The sequence below is a fragment of the Narcine bancroftii genome, chromosome 9 (assembly GCF_036971445.1).
Source record: "Narcine bancroftii isolate sNarBan1 chromosome 9, sNarBan1.hap1, whole genome shotgun sequence".
Classification (NCBI taxonomy): domain Eukaryota; kingdom Metazoa; phylum Chordata; class Chondrichthyes; order Torpediniformes; family Narcinidae; genus Narcine; species Narcine bancroftii.
In genome coordinates, this window is record NC_091477.1 from 106,613,764 (window position 1) to 106,634,632 (window position 20,869).

Sequence of the window (20,869 nt, forward strand, 5' to 3'; positions counted from 1 at the left end):
ATTGGTCAGAATGTATTCTTTATTGGAAGCTCTAAAAATACAGGCAATTTGATGATCTTTGTGTAGGAAACAACGATTAGTTGTGAGCCATGCAGTGTACAAAATATAACTGGAAAACGAAAAGTTCTCAAAATCATTTATAAATCAAACACATCTGTTCATCATTTAGGTTGCAGCATGTAACTGTACTCCTGCATATACTGGCGATTATTGCACTGAAGATTTTGATGCCTGCCAAGACAATCCATGTTTCTTAATTAACACCTGCAAAGATGAACCTGCACCACTAGAGAATTATACATGTGGTCCATGTCCAGAAAATTTAGAAGGAAATGGAGAAAAATGTTATGGTAATAAAGCTGTCCATTATTATCTTCTCTTCATAAGTATACAGTAACTATGTATAGACAATTTAGAAGGAGATTGATAAATTGTTGTGGTAATTAAGATGTCCTTTATAATAATAAATTATTCATAATAAATATACAGTAACAACTAACAGAATGGTTATAATTGAGACCATCCTTCCACAGGAAACTCATAAACAACAGTTCTATTTGTTGTTGAAAATAAATCAGTGTTAGAAACTAGCATTTGATACCAGGATCTCATTGTAATATTCTGTTATTGAAGGAAAATTTTTTAAATTGTCAGAAAAATATTGAAATTATAATTCAGATATCTGTAAATTTTAAAAGTCTTGGATACATAGTATCAAAGAGTATAATAAAAGAAATTATAATTGAAAAATTATATTTTTGAGAGTGTAGAATGGAGAAGAGCAAATATATTCAGGGAGGTTCCAGCAAAGATCATTATACAAACCTCATGAAATTGAATTAGTGCATGAATTTAGAAGGAAAATTGGTTAATATTTTGAAAAGATAGAATAACTTAATTTTTTTGTACAGATTATTAGGTTACTATTAGCATGTTATCAAATAATTGAACTGGTGCCTGGCTCTTTATAATAGTTCAAATCATCCACTTAAAGTCTAGCAGATCAGTCAGCTTTTAGTCAGAATTCTGGAGCATTAGCTAAAGTGTACTTCTAACATTCCCTGTGGTTGCTCAGTCACGGAGTGTAAGGGGAACTGAAATCAATAGCTTTGATGTTGTTGAATGTTGGAGTAGTTTTGAGGACTTTGGGCCCCTTCACCTACAATTTTATTAAGCCAACTCATCAACTTTAAATTGACACAATTTAATAATATTTAATGTGAATTTCCTTAGCATTGCAAACAAATATTGATGTATGAATCTTCTCGATCAGGGATGAAAGTTGAGCTGAAAACTCACTAAAAGGGTCAGTAGTAGGTTGAGTCAAAAATAGATTTGGGTGAAGGAAGCCTGATTGTTTCAGAGAAAAGAATTGATCAGGATGATTAGAGGGAACAGTTGTTAATTTGAGTGGGGCAGGGGAATGTCAGGGAGAAATTGGTCAGGGTTCCAGGAGTGAGTTCAGTTGGAAGTTTGTGGGAGAGAAATTGGTTTAGAGTTGAAGAGCTCATCTGTTTGATGATCAGAATGGAGTGATCAGTGGAAATGATAAAGGGAGAACTCATTTGGAGATTAATGGGAAGAGATTGGTGAGACACTTTGAGGGATTGGACGGTCAAATGTAGAGGTTAGTCGGACAACAGGTGAGAGATTACACCATGTCTAGGAAAGATAGGAGAGACTAAGATTGGTAGGAGGATTGGGTGGGAAGGTAAGAGGGTAAATAAGTATTTGGTGGAGAGATGGTTGTTAGTATGTCAGCTGATTTGGGTCTGAGGTGGTGAACATTCTTAAAAAAACTCCATGACGTTAATATGTATTACTTAAATAAGTCCATCCTGAGATGGTTCCCAAGACTAATTTCTATTGGATATCTTTTCAGTAAAGATGAAGCACCCCTCGAGTGTATTGAAGGCTTCTTTAAAATGAGAACGAGCCAAGAGTGCATTGTATGCCGGATGATACAAGTGGATGCATTTATGGTCCTTATTTTATGCACAGGAGACTCCAGAAGGAAAATTGCAAACTTATAAAGCACCATAATTCCAAATCACCCTTTTGAAATGGAATCATATACAACAAATCTCTGCTGTGCATTCCAATTGCTAGAACTTTTTAAAAAAAAATCTCCATGAAGTATGTCACATTAATTTGGACAGAAAGTGTGCAATTTAATGGAGGGAAAAGACAAAATGATGTGACATTCTTGAAAGTTCTAAAGAAATATGAAATATTGCCTGAATAACTGAATTGAGGAAAAGTTGTGTCACAACTGATTGATTTTTTTTAATGAAGCAAAGAATATTAAATGTTTTAAAAACTAATTTACTACTCATTGCTTGCTATTGTAGATGTCGATGAGTGTCAGGAAAGCACAGACACTTGTGAGCAGATCTGCATAAATGTGTTTGGAGGGTACAACTGCAGCTGCAATGAAGGTTATACAATAAATACAACAAACGGTTCCCTGTGTGATGGTAAGCTCATTATCTGAAGACAAGTTATATTTTATGATGGAAAATAACCAAAGAAATAAAGCATAACTGTTCAGACCCCTTGAAATGCTCATTATTAAAATTAGTTTTATTGGCTTAGCAACTAACTTTGAAAGTTTTTATCAATATATTTTATCAATGCAATTTATTTTATTTTTAATCATCCCAAGTATAGTCCAACAAATGTACTCTGAGATTTTTCAATGAATAATCAAAAGCAAGAAAATTGTAGCTTGGGTACATTTTGCCTGTCACATTCACTGACAAAATTATCCTTTCTCATGTTGCATTTTTTAGCAAATCTCAAAAACCTTTTGTTTGAAATCATTATTTTATTACCATTAATGATTGAACCCAACATTATCATTTGCTCCATGGGAAAATCAAACTTGCACATTTTCCACATTCTTCTCCTTCATGGTATGCTTGGTTTGTAAATTGGTACATTGTGTAAGCAAGTTCTAATACAGCAGTGAAGTATGTTAAAGTGCAGTATGTTTAAAATAAAATCACAGGCAGAAATTAGAATCTTTTTTATGCCTTTATGCATTTTTTATTACTTCTAATAACTAATGTTGGGAAGGTACAGGTTTAGGTAGGTGAACTGCAAGTGTCACTAACATAATCCTTTTCTTTCAGATGTCAATGAATGCACTGATATATCTATATGCCCCCAAAATGCAGAGTGCATCAATTCAGTAGGAAATTATACTTGTGTGTGCAACTCTGGATATGAGGGAATCCCATTCCAGTTCTGTGTTGGTATGATATCTTTTAATTTCACAATTTAATGGAATTTATGATAAAAAAAATAAATATTAATTTTTAGAAAATTGTGAATTCTAAGGTAAAAGAATGTGAAATTTTCTTGAACAAGAAAGGCTGCAGATACTGTGTTCGAATGCTATACACAAACTCAGCAGGTCATCGAAGGGCTCAGGCCCGAAACATTGGTTACCCTTTACTTCCTGCATGACCTGCTGAGTTTCTCCAGCACCTTTCTGTATTGCAGGTGGAATGTTATACCGCAGCCACTTTTCAAACCATTTAAATAGCAAGTTATTCTCATTTAAACTGACAGCTATCTACTGCTGATGTTTTGGATCTTGAATTACATTTGTCTCTTGCAAATGTTGTTCAGCTGGTTATTTCCTGTCCCAAGTGAAGTTAAACTACTCGTTGTGAATAGAACTTTTGCTATTTGAGCTGATAGCTACTTCATGGTGAAGGAATAATTAGAAGTGGCTTTCATTCAGTGGGTATATTAATTGAATTAGATTATTCATTTCAATCCTAATAGCTTGGTATTTGGATGGTTTCTTCAAAGATAGCCTTTCTTCTAGAATTCAATTCCTGTGTGACATTCACGGACATACATTATGAACTACATACTGTCTTAAGAAGCTAAAATTCTTTCTACACTTTCCTAATAGTGCAGTTTAATCCCACATAATAGAGATCTCCTAGGTCTTTCATTTTTCTACTGTTCAGTATACTTTTTCAAATGGTATAGCATTACAGAAAGGTTGCATTTACAGAAATTATTCTGTATTGTAATTTTCAATGAGGCAAACACATTTTCCCCAATGAATATCATATTAGAAATGAAAATTCATTTCCTACAGGAAGTTCTCTCAGAAGTAATTATCAGCAAGGAAATTCTGATTGGATTGCATGTAGAAGAAAAAGGGTTATTTTAATTAATAAAAAATGGATCTGCCTTTTTTGATAAAGTATCATTGTGCAAGTATCAATAGAAGTGATTTTCTTGGAATCTGAAACTCGTACTCCCAAAAGAACTCAGCAGCTCAAGCGGCATCAGTGGGAGAAACCTCCATTAAAAGGCATCGAGGACATTTTGTGTAGTGTGATGGCCTAGAGGACCTCAAAACCCAGCAGCAATAGAAATTCACAAATGGTTACTTAAACAAAAGTTACTTTTAATTTTCTTTAAACATAAAAACAGGATCAAACTTTAGCTTATCACTATTAACTTAACCCCCTTCTAATTCTAAGCGCACATGTATGTAATGGGCATGTAAGTTCAGAAAAGTTATTTGATTCACAGTCTAATCTTGCTTCTCACTCTTCCAAGTTCACTGGTGTCAGGAAATTCTTATACTGTGCACAGAATTTAACATTTATGAATTTCACCAGGCTTTGGTTACCACTCAGGAAGGTTCTTGTCAGTTTTCAGAGAGAGATTCATTGCTCATTGGAAACACACCAATGATTCCTTCCGATCAATTGCTTCAGTGTCTTGCTGAAGAAACTTGCCCCATCAGAGTTTTCCAGATGATAACCTCTTTAAGGTCACCACAGAGTTCCTTTTCTGTTTCCCTTATCTCAGGTGAAACATTATACAGCCAGCCATCTCCTCTTGTATGGACCACAAGCTCTTTGAACAGGCTGAACTCAGAACTCACAACCTGTCTTCAAAATGGGGTTTCAAACAAGCTTTCAAAAGCAGAAAACCAGCAGTCTCTCTCTCTCATACTCAGAGAAAAACCTGTTTGACTCTCCCTGGTTGCAAAATCACATGACCCTCCCAAAACAGCACACCCCACCAAAACTGCTTGCTGACTCCCAAAATCAATTCATGAGAGATCATATCAATTTCCTGAGATGGGCCCGTCCATTTGCACCTCATTGTGAAAATCTCCAGCACAGAAGTCTATTGTTTTTGTAGACTTGAGGGCATCACCTTATGCATAACTCTTGCATTTTAAAATGAGATCTGCTTTGAAGTGTTTGTGACCTAACTAAAACCCGACAATCTATCTTCCAAAAACATAAAATATAAAATATGATATAATCTGACACAGTAGAGACATACAGTTCAATAGAGGTTATGATGGAAATCAATAAAAATGGTGGAAATGTTCAAAACATCGGGTAGAATCTATAGATGGAGTAAGGGAGTTAATATTACAGAATGATGAGTTTCATCAAACTAGGAAAGATTAGAAAAGAAGCATGTTTTAAATTGGAGGAGTGGCAAACTCAATGTAGCAACATTTCCAGTGCTGCCTTTTAAACTCAGCAAGTTGGCTAGTTTGTATTTTTTTTCCTGTCTCATTGTAAATTGTGGTTATTAATTTATTCTCTTGTTGTTGTGCATCTTAATACCTATGTAGCTGCAGCAACTAAACATTTTAGTGCATCTGTATATTGTACTATAAATGTCTCAATAAACTCTAATCTATTATGATCTGAAAATGTGATAAACCAATAGGAATAATATCTAATTATCTGCAAAATCTGTCTGTGTAGCACTTCCAAAATCATGAGGTACCAGTTAGTCAACTGTAATGTGATCACAGCATAAGAGGTCAAGAAGAGAAGGATTTTCTTTCCTCAGGAATCTTGTGAATCTTTGCAATCCTATGATTCTGAGGGCTCTTGATCATTCATCAAGAACATTCAAGGTGGACATTGAGACTGAGTAGAAAGTGCAGTTGAGGTGGAGGAACATTCACAATAGAATTAAATACCAGAGCTGGTTCAAGGACCTTGACAACTATTTGAGTTCCCATTTCTTAAGTTCATTGCTTCAAATTTATTTTTGTGTGGTTTGATTCTCATTTCTTGAAATTTAATACCTTAATTTTTTTTTCAGTTGAATTCTGTTTATATTTAACTCCCATTCTTTCACTCCCTCTTTCTCTGATTCCTGAAAAGACTTTGGCATTGAATTTAAATTTTGACTTTATTTCATACTCATTCAAAGAGTTTGCATTGTTTTGACTCCCTAATATGACAATTCACAGTACAAAACCCAAGAGAAAACCCAGGCCTGGATTAACTATTAAGCAAAATAAGCACATGCTTAGGGCACCAAGGGAAAGAGCACCACAAAGTTTTTTCCAGTGCCAGATTTACCATGGTGCAGCTGGACTGGAGCCCCACGAAAAGGAAGCCCCACAATAAATGACAAAAACATACATACATATGGCCTGGAAGAAAACTGAATTTTTATTCTATTATTTCACATTCATCACTTATTGCGAATTATTGTCTTCTCAGTTAGACAATGGAAGGGTCGAGGGGGAACCATTGTTGGCTGTGCTTCGGGCATCATTTGGCCTTAATCTGGCCCTGAGAAAACCTATTAACAACTATACAAGTTTGATTAAAAATAATTCCCACTTTGTTGATTGCACAATCCAGGCATTCAAATTTCTATAATTAAGCAAACTATTATTGTGTAAACTATTAATGTGCCATTAAAATACTTTTTTTTAAAGATGTGGATGAATGCCTTCAGAATACCATCTGTTCAGGAAATAATTCCTTCTGTAGTAATACTGAAGGCTCTTTCATCTGTTCTTGTAGAACAGGGTACGAAGGACCCAACTGCACAGGTGAGTAAACTAGTGTGTGCTGAAATAACTGGACTAATAACATTGATAAACATTTTCTTTTTGCTAAGAGTGACAAACCCTCATTGTTTATATTTAAAAAGCTTGAAGTATCAAATTATTTTGACATAATAAGAATTATTGTATAATGGGCAGTTGCAAATCTGCTGTATTGACAGCATTCTATACCATTTGCCTGAGCTTACGTTCAGAATCGTCTGCTCTCTCCCTCAGAGGTTGTTCTCTCTCTGTCTCTGTTTGATACACTCAGTATATGGAAAGGAAAAAAAAACTTTTGCAATGTCATGTTATTTTAACAACCTCATGAATGAATTAAATTTCCATTTGCAATACTACAACAGGAGTTGTACCTTGTCTGTTGCGGAGCTTCAAAGATGACCTGCCTCCATCTATTCTGAGGTGTCTAATGTGGAAACTCCTATTTTTCCAAACATGGAAGAGGAAATGGTTGGGAGGGCACTTTTTAAGGTGCTGTGTTCCTTCCATTGGTTACACTGGTTTCTGTATTCTCCCTTCAGCTTTCCCATATTTTCTAGAATGCTGCATCTCTACTTTTTGAGGGGTCGTGGGCCAGAGTCTACCTGCTGACAGTGCAAATGTTGCATTTCAAGCAAGATTTGACAACACTCTTGAATCTTTTACTCTGCCTTTCTGATAATCTCTTCCAAGAGCAGATCTTGAAATAGACTCTATTTTAGTTTGGTATCAATCATGCAAATAATAAATTCTGAACTTGAGCTCCACTCTTGCAGGAATCGTGTTAGAGGTGAGGTGAAGCATTGCAATGTGAAAGATTTGAGTGCTGGACAATTACCCTTCCTTGTTTGAAACCTATCTTCTCTGAGATTAGTTTGTGTATTGTCACGGGTGCCAAGGTGCAGTGATATAAGTTGTGTTGCGGGTAGCCCAGAAGACACCTCATGCATAGATCAACAAGAAAAATGAGGTACAAAAGTGCAGATTTCCAGAGAGAAATCTGTTGTTCCAGAGCAAAGACAGATTAATTCAGGAATCTGATAATGATGGAAAAATAAACTGTCCTTGATCCAATGGTGTTTGATCTCATACTCATGAATTTTCTTCCTGATGGAAGGGTTTGAAATAGTGTGGCCAGGGCAATCTTTTAATACGTTGGCTGCTTTTCCAAGGTGCTTGATTATACATGGAGTCAATGAAGGGGAAGAGAGTATGGGTATGTATGATGACCTGGACCATGTTCACAACTCTTGGATGGACCAGTTCCCATACTGCATACTGATGCTCCCTGATTGGATGCTTTCAGTGGTCCACCTATAGAAGTGGTTTAACAGGTGACATGCCATGCTTTCTTAGTCTTTAAAGGAAGGAGAGATACTGGTATGCTTTCTTGGTATTTGCATCGATGTGGGTGGACCAGGACAAGTCATTAGAGATGTTTATCCCTGGGAACCTAAAATAGTTTACTCTTTCCACATCAGCACCATTATGTGGAACTTCTTCCTTCCTCTGCAAGTCTATAACCAACTCCTTGCTGACATTGACAAAGAGGTTGTTCAGACCAGATTTCCTCATCTATTCTTACATTTAAGTCTGATTCCAATCGCTGCCTTGACTTATGTTTGGGGGTTCCCATTTGAAGTAAGAGATACATTGTTAAAGTCAATTTCTTTGTATTTCCCTTTTGAATCCACATCAGTACAATTTGGGAAAAAAACATTGTTGGGCCCAATTTATCCCTTACATTAACATCTGTTGATTCTGTTTAAAATCCCCTGATCAGTGCATCCCTCTTGCTGTGTTTCTGTTGGCTTCCATCTTGCTGTTGTCGTAGAAGAAAAGATTATAGTAAAACAAAAAAGTCGGAGAAGTAGATTAAAATTAACCATTCAGTGTCAAAATTGCTGAATAGTACACCATTATTTCACAAAATTAACATTTTTTTTTAAATTGCAGATATTGATGAATGTCTGCAAGCTCAAGACAATTGTGTTTTGAATTCTAAGTGTTTAAATACAGAAGGCTCATATCTGTGTATATGTAAGACTGGATATGCAGGTTCAAATTGCACAGATATTGATGAATGTGCCAAATTTCTGGATAATTGTCACGAGAAAGCTGACTGTTTGAATGTCCCAAGTTCATTCTCCTGCTCCTGCATGCTTGGTTTCAAAGGAAATGGAACCTTCTGTGAAGGTAAGGACAGCTTAACCATAAATTATCAGCTATATAATTTTCAGTATTTTTTTTTGTTATAAGGCTAATGACTCTTCTAAAACAATGTATCACTATATCCTCTGAATTATATAATTATGCAATAATCGTCTTCTTTGGGCAGCATGCTACATGTTTCAGTGTGGTCTGTGGCTATCTTTGGTTTGCTAAGAGCCAAGGTCTATGCAATGTGGTATGCCCTTGCATGGCATCTCACAGACAGTTGTTTTGGCAGGGCAAACATGAGAATTGCAAATCTGTCACATAATTGGAGTCAAGAATATTCCGAACATGAATACAAAGTGATATGAAATTCATAAATTGTAGCTTTATACCTTTAAAGCTGAAAAACACAGACACTTTAAATTACTGTAGTTAAATCTTTCAAACTAATTAAGAACATAGTGAAACCCTAAGTCTGGTTCAGTTTCACCAATTTTAAGAGATGGGAAATTTGTGTTAGAGCACACTGTCACGTTGAACTCTGCAAGAAGTTAACTAGCAGAGCATGGGGCAACAAACAATGCTGATCGGGACCAAGGACATTGTTGGAAATTAGTGACTCCCTGATGTATCCTGGTATTTGTAATGGGTTGGATCTGCTCTGTTAACTCAATGTAATGCCAGAAGGCGTGGATCTCCAAAAGGAGCCAATGTGGTACTTAAACATGTTCTATAATATTAACTGGAATAAAGGTATTGTATCTAATTACAAAAAAAAAGCTGTGAACTTTCTAAGTAGCATATAACAAAGGTTGACCATTTGTTTCTCATTGATGCTGCTCAACCTTCTCAGTTCCTCCAGCAGATTATTTTTTTATGCAACAACAAATATATGTCTTCTATTAATTTAAATAGACTGAATATTTTGTTGGTTTCCTTCTCACCAAATTTTCCTATTTTGATGTAGTTATAAACTCAATACTGTACACACAGAATCTCCCAAAAGTGATTAGGAAATAGAAATTAATAAAAAAATATCTGGGACTACAATGTAAATATTTTAATAAATAGCATTGTCTAATGGAATAATTTCTGTTGCAGATATTGATGAATGTGTAAATCAAACAGATAATTGTCGTTCAATAGAGCATTGTGAAAACACCATTGGAAATTATACTTGCAATTGCCTTGAAGGATATGAGAGAATAAATGGTGATTGCAAAGGTAGGCATCAAAAAAACTTTTATTTTCCATCACTAAATAAATGATAGATTTTATGGGCATTGTAACACTGGCAACAATTATAGAGCTTTATTGAAATACCACCTTAATTCAATCTTTGTTTGTGATCCCATTTATTTCTATCTGTGTGGAGAATTTTCATTTAACCTTTTGTGTAAGATGGGAGTAGTTTAGCGCCATTCCATTTAATTTTAATTTTGCCTTTGTTTGAACAGGTGAATAAAAGTTACAACAAAAATACACTGGGTTTATAATGAATATGGACCACACTTTTCTTTGGGGAAACAAAGCAACAAGTGCAGTTTGTCTGCACTAACTGCTGATGTTTTGGCATGGCTATGCACGTATGCCTGATTACTGACTTCTAAAATCACTATTTACCTCTTATTCTGAATGTTACATTCTTTCAATATGGTGCAAGATGCAACTTCTCAATTCCTTTGAATATTGATGAATTCACAGTCACCCAGTCACATTCTTTAAACTGCCGCAGGTGTTTGCAGGCCACTGTCACTTCCAGCACCCTTTGAACTTGAGGACTAACGTACACTTAACAAACACTAATATTAAAATTAATTTTTCTTCTGCAGTAACAGCTAATTTTAGCTGTTTAGCCAAGAAGAATGCAGTAAATATACATAAATAAAAAGGCTTCATTTTTACAATTCACCCAGCATAAATTTGTCATCCCCATACCAACTGTTAATATTTGTCTAGAATGTCAATGCTGGTAAAAAAATAAATTGTGGATTTTATAAAATGGAATTTTATTCATCATTTAATGTTACTATTTTGTTGGGAAAATAAAATAGGAAAATTCACAATTAATGACACCCCATTTCAAACTATTGCACTAGACCCCTGCATCTACAGATTTTTTTTGTTGACCCACATTCTAAACTACGTTTTTCATTATAAATTATTCATGTGGCTATTGATTTAAAGAAAACAAACTTGTTGCACAATTTTTTGGTTGATTCTAATTTCAGATATTGATGAGTGCCTTAATCCAGCATCTTGTCCAGAAACTGGCCAAAGATGCACTAATACTGAACCATTTTTCAACTGTATTTGTGAAAGTGGATTTCTGAATATCAGCGGAATATGTGAAGGTATGTATTCATTACCAAATAGCTTCACTTAATTTAACCAAAACAGAAATAATTGATAAAATAACAGGTTAGGATTCAAGGCTGCTGCCTCAGTATGAAAGGATTTTCTGAAAAGTGAAATTCTTCAGGATTTTGTGAGAATGGAAATGGTTGACTGCTTATTACAACTGTTAGCTTGGCATCGTATTAAATTCATTCAGTTATATTAAAAGTGACAGCAACAAATCCATGTACTTGTGTTGTTTAGAGGCATTGAAATCAAAGGATGTACTGTCAGTGCTAGAGACAAGTACCAACAGGATAAAAAGAACAAGCAACTTTTCCAGGCACATCCCAAACATCTAGTCACTATGAGCAGGAAATGTTACAATAAATAATCCTTTATTAAGTAAGGCAATTTGTAGTTCTAGTTGTGTGCAGATCATCAAAATTTTGTATTGTATTGTATCATATTTCTACTATTGTCGTACGTACATATCTCTGGTATGTATTACAGTAAAAACTTTGGTATCCAGAATTCAAGCAACTGGCAGCCTCAAGCAACTCGCGAAAAAAAAATAATTTTAAAAGTTAAAATAAATTAGGATAAAATAATTGATACAAAATATGTAAGTTTAAAATTGTAAAAACAAATGTTCTCTGAAGTAACACATAAACCTTTGGTGAAGATGGGAGCAAATATTCAGCCAGTGGAATGCTTTGCTCACAGCAGCTGTTTGAATAAAGTTTGAACAAAGTTGTGTTTGAATACAGTGGCGTCATCCAGAATGAGTTGGTTGTTGCCGCTCGCCATCAGGGAAACTCTCTTAAAGTGTCTCCTTATCCCTGCTTAGTAAGAATTTCCCCGGACAGTTGCTTTATCTGTAAATTTGGGGGAAGGGGGTGTTTGGGGGAAGGGGGTCTCTTGGGCAGCTACGAGGAAGGGGAGGAACCTGCAGATCCAACAACAGTTAAATGTTTTCAAATAATGTGACTGAAAATAAAGAAAAATGCTTTATGGTTTATATATTCATGAAAATAAAATTCATCCAGAGTAATTACAGTAAAGTATTTTTGTCTTTTAATCTGTTTATTCTTACTACATCTGTATTAGTTAGGCATTGAAAAAGTAAGTTTCAAGCAACTGGAAAATACATTCATTTGGCATCTACCGATCCTCATAGGTGCCGAATACCAGGGATTTTTTTATTGGATCTGCATTCAGTCATGAACCCACCAAGTTAAGCCTCATGAACGATGCTGACTTTTTAAGATTTGAGATTCTTTTCTTGTCATGTAATAAAACAGATGTAATATTTACCAAATAGTATTTAATGTGCTAGAAGACAAAATTTATTTATTTATTTTATAAATATAATACTTGTCCTGTACATGTATTATTTGTCTGCATGTGTGTAATATCTGGTTGTGTGTCTTCATGTTTTTACACTGAGGAGCAGAAAATGCTGTTTTGTCAGGTTGTAGTTGTACAATCAGATGACAATAAACTCGATTTGACAAAGATTCATCACCAGCAGAAATAATCTAATGCCCTTACAGTCAGAGAAAAAGAAGCGTAAGAGAGTCCCTTCAGAGTCACTGAGTGTCCATGGATTCGCCTCCAGTGCTCCCGTAGTCTCTGCAGCCATAGACTTAAGTCCAAAGTATTATCAATCCAATCTCCAGATCTAGATCTCCAACACAATCAGGAATCCTTCAGTGACTAAGACCTCTCGGGTGCCCCTCCCACTCTTGGCACCCCCTTTAGCCAGTCTCCAGCAGCCTGCAGCCTGGTGTGAATCCTTTGACCACAAGTTGCCAGCAGCTTGCATGGATTTCTCACCTCAAGTCACCCTGGTGTTCTTCAGCTGCAGATCCCCCCCCCCCCCTTTCTCCACTGTGGACAATTCCTCTCCTCTGCTTATCCTTCCTTGGAGTCTTTAATCCCTCAAGGCTGCTGCCAGAACAGGTGCTGTCATCTTAGGCCCAGACTCCGTGGCTGCAGGATTTTCAAATAAAACACCATATTCTCCTCTAACAAGCCTTTTAAAGCCTGAACAGAGCTGTTGGTAGTTCGACTGGAGGAGCGCTGTGTCTCCATTGCCCATTCTCCCTGGGCTCACCTTGGAGCTGCTGCTTTGAAGTTATCCAAGAGACATTCAAGCGCTGCTGGTGAATTAAATACATGCCTGGAGGCAGATCCCACAGAACAGAGCAATGATAGAAAACATCAGTAAATCACATTAAAGATAATTTGTGCATAAAATAGTGTCACATTTGAAATTTATCTGGAAGCTTCAGATGAAGATCTACACTGCTGCATTTGTTGCTATCACAGTATCAGACTATCACCAAATGATGCAATTGCCCTACCAGAAATGTTTGAAACTAACAATTTGCCAAAGTAAATGATCCTTTGTATAGATTAGTGGAGGGAGAAGTAGAATGTTGATGGTCATGTGAGAGAGAATAGGTTACCAAGAAACAATGGAATTGTTGCAAATGTCCACATAGATTCGATCAGTAGAATGGTCTCCTTCTGTGTCATCACAAAAATGAAAATTATATGCTGTTTAAAGATCCGTTCAGATCTACAAAGGGACACCACAACTCAGCCCCAAAGCTCACGGATGTCATTAAACAATATTACATCTATTCTTTGAGCCATCCAGGTGGTGAAAATATGTCAAGGCACAGCTCAGCTCACAATTGTTTTGAAATTCTATTAAAGCTGAACAGGCATCACAAATAAATTAGTACATGATATTTAAAATTAGTGAAAAAACTGATGCCAAATATTGTAAACATTCCTAATCCAAAATCCCCAACCTTGCATCGGTTTAATTCTTAATATTAACTCGTGGTATATACTCACATAAACCCTCTCTCCATGGGATGTCAATCCCCAGAAGATATCCTTTTTAACAAGATTTTAGACAAATCACCCCGGTGACAACTTAGAAAATGCAACAGTTCTCAGCTCCTCAGAAACAGTTTCTGATTTTCCCTTGATTCATAATCCTGAAGTGATCAGCACACAACTTTGATTCTGGCAACCATCTCTTGTTTATCATTGTCAAAGCAGTGTGGCACAATTGACATGATTAGGTGTGCAGGGAGGGTCTTTTAATAATGAAAAGCAGCAGTGTTAACCTTGAAATGAAGCTTCTAATACAGTTTTGTGATCGGTATAATTTCACACAAATATTGTTTTTAAATACATTTTTCATAGATATTTAATTTTGGATCTGACTCAGATTCAGAAGTTAAAAATCTATGTAATAGGGTCTTGTGGATAGACTGGGTGTAATTTCAGAAAATTGTATTCTACAGATATTGATGAATGCTCTCGTGATGAAACGAATAACTGCTCAAAAAGTAAAGGACTCTGTACTAACTTGGAGGGGTCATATATATGTCAATGCCAGGCTGGATACACTGGAGATGGCATTATATGCAGAGGTAAGCATAAAATTACCCAGATTACCTATTTATTTTGTGTTCCTTTTGAAACGTTAATAAAGCAGATGTGTAGCAAGATTATATTCGAACTACCAGTTTATCTCAGATTTTGATGGTGCAATGATGGCAAACATAACTGCATTTTCTCAAGTATAGAAAAATAAACACCAAGGAAATCAGACGCTGTTGTTTGTAATACCTTGTTCGTTCACTGTGGATTTTACTTTCAACCCAATCCAGTGTAATCATTGAGCCACTCTATTTGCAAATTACTCAGAACTTTTGAGCTCTGTTACAAATGTTATAGTTTTTTTAATACAAAATTCACAAACAGAATAGGGATTTTGAGATTTCATTGGAACGCAGACAATACAACCTTGAGTCCTTTTATAAATACTTGAAATATTATAGCAATGACAATTTCATCCAGTATCAAGAGTAATAGATATATTTTTTAATAAAGAAGACTGTTATAAATGTGGACTTTCATAAATTATCTTGGATTAAATTCTGTTATTTTGTTTCTGGATTATCCTTAGATGTAGATGAATGCCTTGATAATAATATTTGTTCCAGAAGAAACAATTCTTTTTGTGAAAATACCGAGGGCTCTTTCAACTGCAAATGTCAGAGTGGATATATTGGATTCAATTGCACAGGTAAGAAACGTGATTGAAACATTCTACAAAAACTTGAGAAGATCCCTTATTGTGTTATTTGTGAGAAAACATTAATAGGCATAACTCAAATGTTCAAACAATAAATTCTGATGATCAATTCACTCCGGAAGGAATTATGTTGGAGGTGAGGTGAAGCATTACAAGGTGAATAATTTGAGTGTTGGGACTAGTTTGAAACTAGTGTTCTCAACTTTATTGTCATATGTGCCAAGATGCAGTAATAAAGATTGTTACGAGTATAGCAGGAGGTATCTCATGCATTAAACAACAAGTAAAATGATGGACCAAATTGTAGAGATCTAGCAAGAGATCAGTCATTACAGTGCAAAGACAGCATACTGTAGTTTTAATGATTTGGGCTTAATTTAGGAGTCTGATAACGACAGGAAAATATACTGTCCGCGATCTGGTGGTGCATGATCTTATACTTGTGAATCTTCTTCCTATCAGGAGAGGAATAAATAAATTGTGGCCAAAGTAGAATGAGTCTTTTAATATGTTGGCTGCTTTTCCAAGGTGTTTGGTTATAGCCCCATTTGCCTGCAATTGGCCCATTTCCCCCTTGACCTTTCCTATCCATATACCTAGCTAAATGTATTTTAAATGTTGAAATTGTATGCATGTGTACCATTTCCTCTGATAGCTTGTTCCACACACCTGCCACTCTGTGGAAAATTGTGTCAGGTCACCTTAAAATCTTTCTCTTCTCACCTTAAAAAAAATGCATGCTAATTTTAGACTATCTTAACCTGGTGGGGGGGAGAAAAGGCTGACAATCCAATTTATTTATGCCCCTCATGGTTTTCTAAACCTCTAAGTCACTTATCAATCTACTTAACTCCAGAGAAAACAGTCCCAGCCTAGTCTGTCCTTAAACTCAAGGGCTACAAACCCAGTAATATTCTTGTGAATCTTTCCTGAACCCTCTCTAGATTAGTCACACCCTTCCTTTTCCATTTTTCCCTGCAGGAGGTATACTCAGAAACTTTACTCTAAATTGGCACCTTCAGCTTGATATGTCTCACTCTGGTGATGTTTATGTCAAAGAGCTTGCATTCCCAGTCTATGATGGCAGAGTAGTGCTCAGAACATGTAGTCAAAATGATAAGAAATTCGTATATTTTTTTGAGGCCAGTTATATCCAAGTGCGGTCCTTCATACTCTTGCACTTGTGTCCATGTGCATATACAACTGAATTTTTAAAAAATATATACAGTATATAAAAAACCAAAATGTACCCTATTTGTGTTGTATTTGACAAACTATAACAGGGATTCGGGTCAATGTAAGAGCCAAAATGTGCGATCTTACTTTTTAGTTGGTATCCTGGGGTCCATAGGTTGAGTGCAGACATCTTGATTCTTGTGAGCATGCATGAATATTCAGTTGGTGCTTGCACTGTGTGTTCGTGTTACTGAGTTTGCTTGGCACATGCGCAAGATTTAAGGGCATGAATTTAATATCGTCAGGGCTCTTGACTCTCGTGAATGCACCAAACTCCAATATGCGAACCCACCGCGCATGCGCCAACTGAAGATTCGCACATGCACACATGAATCAAGATGGCTGCGCCCAGCCTATGTCCCCGGGACACCGACTAACAAAGTAAGTACACACAAATGCTGGATAAACTCAGCAGGTCAAACAGTACTTTATGTAGCAAAGGTAAAGATACATCACCAACGTTTCAGGCTTGAGCCCTTCATCAAGATGTGGGAGAACATTTTTCATTTAACCACAGTGTCAACAGAATCCTGTGTTTTACCCCAACAAAGTAAGAACGCACATTTTGGCTCTTACATGCCCTGTATCTCTGTTATAGTTTGTCAAATACAAATTTGATTAAACATTTTGCTTTAGACTTCGGTACTCCACTTGTGCAAGAAAAATTCCAATTGCGTCCATTTCAAGATATTACCAATCCTTAGGTCACAATTATGGTTGTAAGTCAGAGAGTACCTTGTCTTCAAAATTTTCTCCTACTTACCATACTGTCTTTTTGTCACCTCAAGCCCCTCAAAGATCTCCACCCATCGCTTAACTATATATATGTAAATAATATATTATGTATATAATATATATATTACCAGCTTTATCATTTACAGAAAATGTTTTTGTTACAAGGCTAATAATTTTTAAAATAATGTATAATAATATTTTCTGAATTAAATAATTGTGCATTCAGTATCTTCTTTGGGAAAATCTATTGCTTCCACAAAATCAATGAAGCATGCTGTGTGTTTTAGTATGGTTTCTGGCAGGCTTCTGCCTGCTGGGAGCTCAGGACCATGCCCTTACACAAGAGTTGTGACATCTCAAAGGCAGTGGCATTTACTGAGTGGCTGTGGCAGACATGAAAATTATGTGGTAGGCAGGCAGCATAATTGGGGCTGTGGAATATTTCTGAACAGCATTAGCATTACTTATACTTGGGTATATTCCAAACATGTAGTCAAAATGATAAGAAATTCATAAATTTTTTTGAGGCCAGTTATATCCAAGTGCGGACCTTCATACTCTCACACAGCAGTGGGTTTGTATTAAAAAAGCATGCAGTATTTCCATTCTTAATTTCCCTTGAAGATGCATGTCTTTTATATGCTTCACTCATTTCCAGTTTTGTTCTTGCCTGTGGCTGCTCAATACAGGATAAGTAGCAAATGTTGTGAAACATTAATGTTTGATTAATTGAGGAGAATTTTCCAAATTACTTTAGTGTTACTCTAAATATTACATTTGAATGATGAATCTCTTTTCCTTGCATACACATTCACTCTCACATGCATCTTTTACCCTTTCCACTGGTGTAGTGCTATCAGTTAGACCCAACAGGCTTTAATCACTATAAATTTACAGTCATATCTTACATGCTGTTTGCCCGATTCCAAGGCAGTACTGAGGAAAGGGGATTGGGAGACACCACCTTTATTAGGGATCCTGGAGGGGAGGAATTACAGTATTGGGTGCGGGCCAACCAGTACAACGATTGCAATACAGTGTTCCACCACAACTGGCATCTGCATCTCTCACACCCCCAATGGACAATATACTTCTGCAATGTGCAATGTTCTATTGTGGATGAAATGGTACCTTAAATTGTGCAACAATGTACAATTTGATGAGCTACATTCCTTTTTCACTTGGCAACAGCCAAATTGCAGACAATGGTTTAAAGCTGGAGTCTATAAATTATGTTTGGATGCTACAACATTGATGCCGTCATTTGCATTTTGAAGTTAGGAAAATGTCCAAACATCATTGAAAATTCAAACCATACATTTCTGATGTTGATTTACCCAGAAATTATCTCTAATAAAATTCATTCTAACTTTATTGTTGTTGGATGTATATTTTAAAATAGTGCAGAAAGGTGTTCCTGGTCCTCAGCCAGCCTGCAGTTTATGAAGCGTTATCACTTGACGATACGCACTCCAAACTACCTGGCAGAGATTTATGATCATTATATTTTAGATTTTCAGGAGACAATGTTCAAGATGAGGAAAGGCTCTTTTTAGATTAATTTCCTGTGAGATGATGCAGGCAATGTGGTCAAAAATCTAAAGCTTAGAAAATTTCATGCATCATTCCAAGGATAAGTGAAACAGATGAACAATTATAACTTCAGATGACAGTTTCATAAGTGATTTTTCTCCCCCCTTTCAGATGTAGATGAATGTCTGCTTAGTAACATCTGCTCCAGGAAAAACAATTCCTATTGTGCCAGTGGATTAGCAGTGTGACAGAAAATAGATATGTTTTTGGGAGATAAATTGGGGAAAGTTTTGTTAGTGTAGGTCACATACAAATACTTTAAACAGATCTTATTTAAAATACTGGAGCTCTGCTAATGCTAGAGATGTCATGGCATCAGAACCATTGCAAAAGCTTTGGAGAGTGCCCAAAAGACTTCACTAATGGATTGGTTTTTTTTAAAAAGCAACAGACGAAAGAGCTTGTCGGAGCTGCATATTGTCTGGAAGGAAAGTTGCTGTTCTAAGAGGGTCATGTGGTTTTGCAAGCAGAGGGAGTCAAACAGGCTTTCTTTCAGGGAGAGAGAGACACACAGACATCACTTCTACAGTGTGACAGTCAGCTGAGACTGGAACAGGACAAGCTGGCAGGGTTGTGAGTTCTTCAAGGTCAAAGCCCTTGTGGTTCATGCAAGTGGAGAGGACTGGCTGCCTAATGTTTCATTTAGAATAAGAGAAACGAGAAAGAATTCTGTGATGACGTGAAAGAAAGAGGTTATCATCTGGAGAACACTGAGTTGGCAGGTTTTGTCAGCGAGACACTGAAGTGGCTGATAAAAAGGGAACAAGAAATCTGTCTCTGAAAAACAACAAGATCTTTCCTGAGCGGTAACCATTTACCGTTCAAGCACAAAGCCTGGTGAACTTTATAAATATTAAATTCTGTGTACAGTATAAGAATTGCCTGCAACCAGTGTACTTGGAGCAATGAGAAGTGAAATTGGACTGTGAACCAAAGAACTTTTCTGAACTAACACACACATTGCATACACATGTGCTTAGAATTAGAAGGGGGTTACGTTAGGTTAGTTAAGTCAATATTGATAAGTTAAAGTGTGATTATATTTTCATTTTAAAGATAATTAAAAGCCACTTTTATTTAAGTAACCATTTGTCTTGGTGGTTATCTATTGCTGCTGGGTTTTGGGATCCTCTGGGCCCATAACAGCAGTAAATAAAATATCCAACTCATTGTGCACATGTTTAAAAAAAAAAGAAATGTAAACAAATAGTGCAATACAGAGAGGGATAAAAAAAATTATTAAAGTACAAAAGAGTCCTTAAATAAGTCCAATTAACTTTGTTGTTGTGGAATCCAATGATGGAGGGGTAGCAGCTGTTCCTGAAACTCGTGACGCAAGCTTTATGGCACATATACCTCATTCCCGATGGTAGCAGCGAGAACAGAATATGTGCTGGGTACTGTGGAACCTTGATGATTGCTGCTGCTCCCCAACGGCACCGTTCCCTATAGAGGTTTTGAATGATGGGAGGGCTTTGATTGTGATGTTCTGGTCTGTGTCCACTACCTTTTGGAAGGCTTTACACTCAGGGATATCAGAGACTAATACTTCAATGTAGTGCAGCCGAACAGCACACTTTCCACCACACATCTTTAGAAACTTGCCAAGATTTACAAAGTCGTGGCAAACTTCTACAACCTCCTGAGGGAGTAGAGAACCGGACCTGCTCTCTTCACGATGCCATTTGAGTGTTGGGTTCAGGAAGGATCCTTTGAGATAGTGACTCCCAAGAATTTTAATTTGCTCAACCTCTCCACCTCTAATCCCACAATGATCACCTCTTGTTTTCCCTTTCTGAAGTCAACAATCCTTCCCTTGGTTTAGGTTTCTT

The 20,869-nt window shown here is 36.3% G+C and overlaps 1 protein-coding gene across 1 annotated transcript in view; it reads left to right on the forward strand.

The window, feature by feature from the left end:
- The window catches only part of LOC138743597 (fibrillin-1-like), a 129,081-nt gene that overhangs the window by 68,329 nt on the left and 39,883 nt on the right, over nt 1-20,869 (forward strand). The window contains exons 29-37 of the mRNA XM_069899111.1: nt 170-350; nt 2,352-2,477; nt 3,135-3,257; nt 6,743-6,859; nt 8,810-9,049; nt 10,112-10,234; nt 11,242-11,364; nt 14,677-14,805; nt 15,345-15,464. Of these exons, the coding sequence (XP_069755212.1) occupies nt 170-350; nt 2,352-2,477; nt 3,135-3,257; nt 6,743-6,859; nt 8,810-9,049; nt 10,112-10,234; nt 11,242-11,364; nt 14,677-14,805; nt 15,345-15,464 (1,282 nt within the window). The remainder of the gene's footprint in view (nt 1-169; nt 351-2,351; nt 2,478-3,134; nt 3,258-6,742; nt 6,860-8,809; nt 9,050-10,111; nt 10,235-11,241; nt 11,365-14,676; nt 14,806-15,344; nt 15,465-20,869) is intronic.